The 9,504-nt window shown below is 41.1% G+C and overlaps 1 protein-coding gene across 1 annotated transcript; it reads right to left on the bottom strand.

Annotated features, from left to right (window-relative positions):
- Positions 1-430: 430 nt before the first annotated feature.
- On the bottom strand, positions 431-9,290 carry LOC134562001 (leukemia NUP98 fusion partner 1-like). The gene is made up of 3 exons (XM_063419421.1): positions 9,144-9,290; positions 2,651-2,896; positions 431-631 (listed from the first exon to the last, which is right to left on the bottom strand). The coding sequence occupies exons 1-3, from the start codon at positions 9,288-9,290 to the stop codon at positions 431-433; spliced, it is 594 nt and encodes a 197-aa protein (XP_063275491.1).
- Between the last annotated feature and the right edge of the window lie 214 nt (positions 9,291-9,504).

The following is a 9,504-nucleotide window of genomic DNA, read 5'->3' on the forward strand; positions in this document are numbered from 1 at the left end:
GGGCCAGGAAGCAGCTGACTGTTTATGTGTACTTTTTCCTTCCCAAACCTACCAAAAAGCCTGTTTTCAATTAAAAAAGAAACAAGGCTTTGCATGGCTCTGTGACACACAGACGGTGGTGGTCTCCTCTTAAAGGAGCACATCCACCATTGTCCTGCTGCAATGCTAAATATGCCTGAAATCCCCTCATGATGGTTAATCTCTAACTGGGATCCTGCTACTGATACACTCCTATGACAAAGGTCACATTTCTAATGAAAAAAGTGAAGAAAGGAAGGTAGTGACATGGTGCCAGTGATGCAGTTGAATTTCACTTTTATTTTACAACTTAGGGGTTATTCTAGCTAATAGACCTCTTCTAGTGAAACAGAACAAGAATGCTCCCTCTGCTCTTCAGGGGGAGTGCTAAGATTGGTTATCTCAATGGATTCTAGCTGCCTGTGCACACATAACCTTTCTGAATGCTTCCTTGTGATGGAAACTGTTTGCTGTGTTTTGCAGGTACTTCTGAACTTTCAGCTTCTTCCCGCTCTCTCCTTGCTTCTGATTTATCTCCCATTTTCTTATGAGACTTGCTTTTTCTCAAATGCAATTTTTCTCTTTCTTGTCTCTCTTTTGCACCTTCAGGTTGCTAAAAGGAAGAGAAAAAATAGCAGGGAATTAAAAGAGATTCCTAAAAGAACAAAAAAATTAAAAAGCTTATTATTTTATTTCACTGTGTAACAAAATATTCCAATAACCTGCCTCACCAAGATCAGCTTTACCATCATGGGCTCAAAATCAAGGCCCAAGACAATCACCCTAAAGCTCAGAGAGAAGCAACAGACTGTTTTGATTTTACTCTGTATGTGATAGGAAGGCTAAGTGGACTTGAAGAGGAGAGCAGACAGGAGGGAGAAAGGGAAGAACTCTGAAATTTCAGCCCAGACTCCAAGTTTCTATCCCTTCATGTGATCCATTTTAACATCCCTGAAGGCTGCTCACTGCTAGCTGCAAAGACCTCACTGAAAACAAGGTCTGAAGGTTCTCAAAGACACATTTATATGAGAAAAGCAATAGGCAGGAAAGGAGATGAATTACCTTCCCCACACTGTTCACCTGTCTGATCATGGTGGTTTGAATTGCACCCACAGAGCTCTGAATGCAAAAAAATGCTCCATTTGGAGTCACAGGTTTAAGCTCAAATTTCCTTTCAGATCTCTGACCTATTGCTCAGTTCTTTGAGATTCACAAGTCCTCCACATCTCCCAAACTACAGCTGTGACTGATGGAATGGCAACAACTTGGTCTGCTTGAAAACCAGATTAAAATACAGCTCAGCCAACCTCACTGCTGATTACAGAGGGGCACTGGAATCCATGTTTTTAACTGGAACCAAAGCCATATTTAATACATTATGCTCACTAAACCTAATCACACATCAACTACACACTCACAGACTTTCTAGCCACAGGCATTTTTGAGAAGTTTTAAATGATAAACCAGACAACCACTGGTGAATGATGGCACATGAGGCAATGTAAATTTCCAAATGAAATCAATTGAATAGCTCCCAAAGAAGAAAAAGAAGATTAGGGAATGCACTTGACATTTTGACAATGGTGTAACAGTGCTGTCATCATCATAATTCTCCATAGTCTTAGAGGACTGGTCATGCAAGCACTATAATTATGGGACTGATCATGTAATTATGGCTGCTTACTGAAAAGAGATTTTTTCCCCTCTTTTGCTGTGCAAAGAGAGTTGAAAATTACTTTTCCATACAAACTGTCAATAACAAGAAACTGGGAAAAAAAGATACTTCCTTCTGTGGTTATTTGATGCTAATGTCAGGTGTTATTCAAGCACAGTTTTTTGAATGAAGTGACAATTTGATAGTATTTTTCTGATACATTAAAAATTAGTTGGGATTTATTACCCTTTCTTCCATAGCATGATACAGCAGATACTATGGATCATAATAATAAAAATATATTAAAATGTCAGAGACAAAAAGTTGTTATTGGCTACTTCATCAGCACACACTAGACAAAATGCTCAAGGCTCTGGGCAGAATGATGGGGAGAAGGATGAAATGTGGGGAGAATCCCCTGCTGCCTGCACGCTCTTCCAGTGAAAATATGTTCCACCACTTATGACAACAGCTGCAGCTGCAGGGTGACACTGCAGAAAGCAGATGGATGGAGTCCTGAGGGGTAAATGAGAAGCCTCTCAAACACTGCAGTGCCTGGCAGTATTACACATAATTCCACACAGGTTAAGTCAGGTCAGCAGCAGTGAAAAAGGAGCTGGGTCTTGCAGCAGGAGTGAAGCAAACCTGGGTTTGTATTGTCATATTTTGAAGTCACAGCCATAAAAACCTCTGAAAACATTGCCACGTGAGCCCGTTTGGTGTCTCATTTTGAGATTAAGCATTCCTGAATAAGCCTAGACAGTAACACCACATCAAGAATCCCTCTACTAATGATACAACTTTTACCTTGTTTGTGCTACTTGCACTAATTTGACACCACATAATATAAGAAATTCCAATTGGAGTCTATTTCTGCACTTCCCCCAGCAAAGTCACAGCAATTACACAAAGGATGGAGCTGACTTGGTTGGTTGGGGTTTTTTCTTCTGTAGTGATCTTAAGTTGGTTGTTACCTACCAAAGAAACTGAGCGTTTGCTTTTGAGATGCAATTGCTTTTCAAAGGACTCTGCAAATTCCTGAATGGAATTTGATCTTGTCTCTGGACATGAGCTGTCTGCTGAAGGTGTTCTGCTTGCCTTCCTGTGGCAGTGGCACTTGACATCTTGGTCTTCTTGAAATTCCTTGGAGCCCCTGAGGTGGCCTGAAGATGAGCCTTTGGCAGAAGCATGAAGTCGTGTTGTATGGAGGGAGGAAAGCTTGGCCTGAAAAACAAAAGGTCTTTGTTGACTATTGAATAATAACACAGAACACACAAGGCAGATTTTTTCTGCCACAGACACTCTCCCAAAGAGTGGTGCAAAGTGAAGAACCTTCCCCAGAATTCTATATTTTTCAAGTGTAGAAGAATCACACTGCCAAGAACTTGCTTTCTGGAGGCAGCAGTGGCAGAATTTCATCTTATTCCTGGGTTTGAGGACATAAGTTTTGGCACACAATGAACATTTCAAGTGCACTGGGTCCTCTTAGTGTTCACTGACACTAAAAGGAACTGGGACTCTTCATAACCTCAAAAACTCAGGCCTTGAACCTGGCTGCAGTTTCTAGGCAGGACTCTCAAAAAGCATTACCCAGCCTTTTTCAGCCAGATGAGTCAGGCAAGAGGTTTGATCCATGAGTGCTGCGGGTCTTATCAGCTGTTTGAGTTTAGAGTGTGACAGCAACCATTTCTCACCAAGTTCTGTCAAGTTTTCAGCACGGCCCACATGCAGACAAGATGCTTTAGTGCCCAGACTTGAATTTTCTGCTGGATTCTTGGGCACATTTGTCTTGAACTAATGAAGGAGCACTTTCAGGGTATGAGGGACACATCCCTACCAAAGAAGTGGTAGGAAACAGATTTGTACAATTATATTTGCAGGTCTGAAGTGGGGAGTGAGTAGATAGTTGTGTGAATTAGAATTTAGATTCTGTGTGAATCAATTTTCCGAGGCCTGGCATGCAGATAAAAGCTATTGATCTGCATCAGCTGTATTTAATTGCATGTCTGCAAAGCAGATTAAACTGATACAGAACTGCTGTGTCCTGTGGAGTCATACTGGTGGTTTTAGAAAGGGACAGACATATAGAAGAGAGGCATGAGAAGGACACCATACAGAGCCAGGGATACCCCAAACCTGCCAGCTGTTGGTGGTTTTCAGGATGAGTAGCTGAACACTGGTAAGATGCAGATGGTGAAAGTTGTGAGAGATGCAAGAGACTGAAAATTACACCCCTGCAGGTGTCAGATTAAAGCACTCCAGGCACCCAGCTGCTGCATATATTTTTGAATGCATATATATTTTGGACATTATGAGGAATTTACTCACAGAAAGGATGACCAGACATTGGAATTGGACTGCCCAGGGAGGTGGTGGAGTCACGGTCCCTGGAGGTGCTTAAGGAAAGACAGGACATGGCACTCAATGCCAGGGTCTAGCTGACATGGTGGTGGATTAGTCAAATCTGGACTCAGGTCCCTGATGCTCCCAGGGGTCTTTTCCAACCTACCTGATTCTGAGATTCTCTGTTTTGTATAAGCCTGGTGCTAAGCCTTCAGCTACCGAGTAACCCCATGAAGATCTGCTTTAAGGGAGCTGTGATTGTTTATAACAAAGGAGGGTTTATCCCACCAGTTCTGCAATGCTTCCTAAGAAAATCCAGCATGAAATCCTACACTCAGCACAGGGTTTGGGGTGTGTGTATTGGTTGTTTTGTTATTTTAACAAACAGGGAAACTAAACCAACTCGGTATAGCGTTCACATGAATCTACAAACCTTGGACTGCAAGGGACCTGAAACATGTCCTGCACACAACTTCATTCACTCTGACCCAGATGCTACTATAAATCCATTGGCACAACAGGGACCCAAGCAGCCTTCCTCTGAATAGAGAGGCTGTGCCTTCATATGGCTGCAGCTACATCACTTTAGACAGCCTTGATGAGAGATGCCAACAATAACAAATCTCACACCTGACAGAAGTACCTAATACTGAAGGGTGTTTACAAAATACATGGTACGGGTTCCATTCCTTTTCCAGGCATAAGCTTACTATGTCCAGTATTAGGGACTGCCTCTGAGAGGAGTGTTAATGATTGCTGCCATATTATTTTTACTTTGGTTTCAAACCGGTCAATACAGCTGCAAGTTCTGTAAGGTCATATTGTATTGTTACTTTAGAAAGCATCAAAGCAATTGCATTGTGCTCGAGGGACAGGAGCACACATGCCATGCCAGGCTCAATAAGCTAAGTATCTTCTCTGTCCTTTTAATGGCACCAACATATATTCTTTCCTGGAAATAAAAATTGTCTCATGGTAAAAATCCCTGGTATCTGTTCCTAGAGGGTGTGGGAAAAAACCAAACCAAACACAGGAGGACAGTGAAATGGGGGATTGTATTCTATCAATCCTGTTTTGCCAAGTTCATAAATGTTTTCTTTTACTAGGACATTGCTTTTTAATTTCCCTTCACAGACCGAATTACAGTTAAGCCCTTAACAAAAAGACTGCAGTTTACCTACTGATTTGGCAGCAGTGGTCCAGAAAAGGGACAAACTTCCCTCTGAAATGCCCATCTGCCTCAGTGGGCTAAGGCTACACAGACAGGTCTGTGCAGTCATATTCCTGTGACTGCGCCTTCTCTCACAGTGCCTTTGCACAACACACTAAAGTCTTCACTATCAAAATGGGGATTATTTGCCGGTGCTGGGAAAGCCAGAAACACCAAGGGATCTCAGGGATTGTTTCTCAATCCCATTAGTGCTCCTTTTTCCTGTGTTGGGTAAAGGCCACTCATGTTCAGTGTATCTATTTACAAAACAGCTAATCTGCTAATTGCCCATCTCAAACACACAAAAGGTACACAAACAAAAATACTTCACACAACAAAAATTGCTGTCAGTATAATTTGCCTTATCTCTTTCCCAGTTTCTGTTGTAGACAAGTTAATCGTTTACATCTTTTGGGCTTGATCTGAGAGCTTGCACAACTGTCAGTAAGAACATTAATCTTCAGTGTCAGTACAAGTGTTCATTGTTTGTTGGAGTTTACAAAATGACAGAGTATTTTAGGGATATTTTGGAACATCTGACATTCAGATGCTCTCCTATGGCTTCATTTCCTTCCAAGAAAGCTTACAGAAAAGCATATATTTCTTGAAAATGTTCTGGTCTGGCCTTCAATTGGTCTATAGTAATAATATTGTGGTAAATGTTCAGTCTAAGTTTAGTTTAAATTAAATGTCAGTAACTTCAACAGCAGTCATTTGCTCTGCTCCCACTCTCAGCTGTTCTTAGCAATTTTCTCCTGTGAGCAACCATGTCTTTTTGAAGGTGGATACATGTGTAGGGTTGTAAACTTCTTATCAGTTCTCCTTTGTCTCCAATCTTTTCCTTACAACAAAATGTCTGGGAGGTAAGAGGTGTTCTGAACCAAAATATATAGGTTAATTAGAATGTGTCAAGGAAAGTCATAGCTGGAGGCTTCAAAAAGGGTATCACAGTTAATTTGTCTAAAGTTTGCCAGGGGAACAAGTTAAATAAGGGAGATGGAAACAACTGACTTAACTATCCCCAGGCAGTTTTTATGTTCAGTGTTGGCCCACAGCAACACACACAGCTCTGAGCTTTCCAGGAGAGTGGTGCTACATGTTGTTTTAGCCTGACAGATTGGAGTTACATGCTTTAGCCTGACTTGCAAGTGACCCAGTGAGGGATGAATATAATTTTGTGTTCCCCTCTGCAACGGGTGAACGACAAGAGCAAAAGCATTTTTTAAAACTCATCTCAGTAGTGTTTGTGAGGTATACAAAGATATTTGGGGGAGAAAAAAGAAAACCGTTGTTAGTTTGGAAGTTATTCTTCAAAGCTTTATCCATATTTAGGGTGGGAGCTGTACCACGATAGGATACCAAAGGAGTTTAGTTTTGTCTTTGAGCAGTGACTCAAAAATCTCACTACAGCACAGGAAAAACTCCAAAGACCAACACACCAGTTTGGAGCTGGAGTGATATTCCAGCAGAACCACCTTTTGTGCTATCCTGAGAGCACTTTGCTGTGTAGCACCAAAAGGCTTAACATTCACATGGGCAGGACTGCTCTGCTGCTGATGCCCTCAATTCCTTGGATATGAGACCAAGTGAGCTGGCAGTGCTCTTCTGGCAGTACCATTGTATCTGCAGAAGGAGCTTTTCCCAGCAGCTGTGTCAGAACCTGCTGAGTTGATCTTCACCTAGACAGTGGAGTTATCTCAATTTTCAATGCTGAGACAGAAGAAAGGGTACACTGTGACCTGCTGTGGAGGTATTAGCTTTCAGAAGAGATGCACACTAATCTCAGTTATTATTCCTCCTGATAATTAGCACTGTTCTGATAAAATGAAGACAATATTTAAATAACAGTATCGGTATTTTGAATCTTACAATAGTTATAATTTGCAATAATGAATCTTACAGTAGTTATAATTTGGAGTAACTGTGCAAAAAACACACATCCAGGTGCAATAGTTCTCAAGCTACTGCTCTCAACAAGGAGATGCTCTTTCTGGAGGTATTTCCAAGGCATCAATAGTGCCCATTTGTTTAACCTCTGGCTTTGGTTAGACAACACATAATAGTGCTCTTCACTACCAACTACTCAACTTCCAAATCAAGAGTTTGTTTCAAAATGTATCCCTAAATCATAAAATCCCCAGACAAATTTTCCTGTCTCATTCCTCCAGTCAACATCTGGCACTGAGAAGTAAAGCAGGTAAAATTTACATCCTCTATATGAAACTAGTGGAGCAAGACAAATTTGTGTGAAACATTAATGTAAAGGCCAGGTATAATTAGGTGTCCACAATATCTTTAGCTTGTTAAACAGTGACATCAAAAAATCATTGCCTTTCTGTCAGCTAACTTCATCTAAATTCTAGGTATGGATTCAGGAATGTAAGTATAGCAAAGTATTTGAATAGCTATTAGCTAAATATTTAAATAGTTTTTGAACAAACTGAATATAAGGACATGCTTCAAATGAAATGTCTGTGCACACACAAACACAGATGCAAACCTATGCGTTCAGCACCTTGCTGAATGGAAAGAGATTTCAAGTACATTCTTACACTCCAGTTTCTCTTGAGGCCTAAAGAAATCACATATGCATGGGTCTCTGAGTGAAAAAAGTAAAATGCAGTAAAATTAATTAACCTCCTTCCTCTCCCATTAATAAATGTTATGTATTCAGCATTCTGATGGAATACAGCAGCAAAGCTCTGGCTCAGAGTCTGTCTTGCAGTCAGTGGCTGGGGTGAAATATAAGAGTAAATAACAAATGTGGCTGATCAGACCAGAAGTTATGAATGAAGGTTACCTCTCCAGCCTGTCCATGAACTCAGACAGGGAGGAAGTGGTTTTGGAGTCATTTGTTTTTCTTAGCTAATTTTTTTGGAAATGAAAAATCCCACAGCTTAGAACCTGACAGATGTAGAGGAGAATTTTGCACAGTGGAAACATAGAATGGCACCAAAAAAAAAATAGTTTGTAAGAGATTAACTGTTTCTCCCCCAATATATTAGCATTTGCTTCATTCTAGCCATAATTATCTCAGGATATAAGTAAAAAATGGTTTGTAAGGAAACATAATACCTTTGTTAAAAAAACTTGTGTAGCTGGAAAAAAAGAAGACATGCTTGGACCACCTAAATATTCTTTCAAAAGCTGAAAGGAAAGCAACAACCTTTGAATAAAGAAAAGGCTGTGAACAGCTGTTTTCAGCTTAACCTAATTTTGATAATCGTTTAGACACTTGTGAGCTGCCTTCTGCACATGAACCTGCCCCTTTCCAACTATTTTGTCTTAAGAATAAAGAATGTACTTCTATCTTAAAATCTTGCTTCACAGTTTAGTAAGCTTTGTTATGTGTTGTATCATTGTTTTCAGAGTCAGATGTTTCGAAACAGGAGGGACTGCCTCCGCTAGCTTAAAATAGAAGTTGCATTTACCTGAAAACAGGTAAGTCCCAAGGGGTAAAGGGCAAAACTTCCTGGAGACAATATAGTTGCATAATTAGGTCAAAATCCTTTTCATACATATGGAGTTACACAGTTTTTCACATGAGAACAGACTCGCTACAGACAGTCTTTATGTATGCAGGTGCAAAGTGTTTTGATCTCTACCAGGTTGTGTTGAGCAGCCAGAACAGCACTGTAATACATAGTTAGGCAGCTAATACAACCTTGTCCTTACATTTCTGGTCCTATCATCACTTCCCTTGGAGTTTGCCAGTTTTCTGTATTCCAAGACCCAGAGGCTTGACCCTGTCAGACAGTTAAGTTCAAAAAGCAGCTAGCAGCTGCCAGCAGGAACTGAACTTACTTGGCAAGGTGTCCCACACTCCTCATACATCCCTGGGGCTGTGCCTCTGGGGATGAAGTTATATTTATACACACACCACGTGCACACACAGAGAAAGCTGCACACTGCTCTTACCGGTAGCGAGGCTCTCCTTTCACTACAGAATCGTGGCTGACGTTTCTTGTGGCTTCTGCCTTCTTCCTCCTCATCAATCAAGTTGTGGCCCCAGAAGCTACTCATCCATTTTGCAAAGAAAATATCATCATCCTCATCATATTCCATGTACAGATGCTCCAAACTTGGGGGGGATCTCCCAGCCAGACAAGGCAAAGCAAGGTCAAATTCCACCCCCAAGCCTGTAGCTCCACACTGTTCTGCCAACAAGAGGAAGCAGAGACACAGTTTCAACCTCTCTTTCTGCACTCCCCCCCAGAACATGTCCCACTGCAGCCCCGGGCGCTGTCTAACCATAAAGTCAGCCCTTTCTCATCTCTTT

Source organism: Prinia subflava, chromosome 25 (assembly GCF_021018805.1).
Source record: "Prinia subflava isolate CZ2003 ecotype Zambia chromosome 25, Cam_Psub_1.2, whole genome shotgun sequence".
NCBI lineage: Eukaryota > Metazoa > Chordata > Aves > Passeriformes > Cisticolidae > Prinia > Prinia subflava.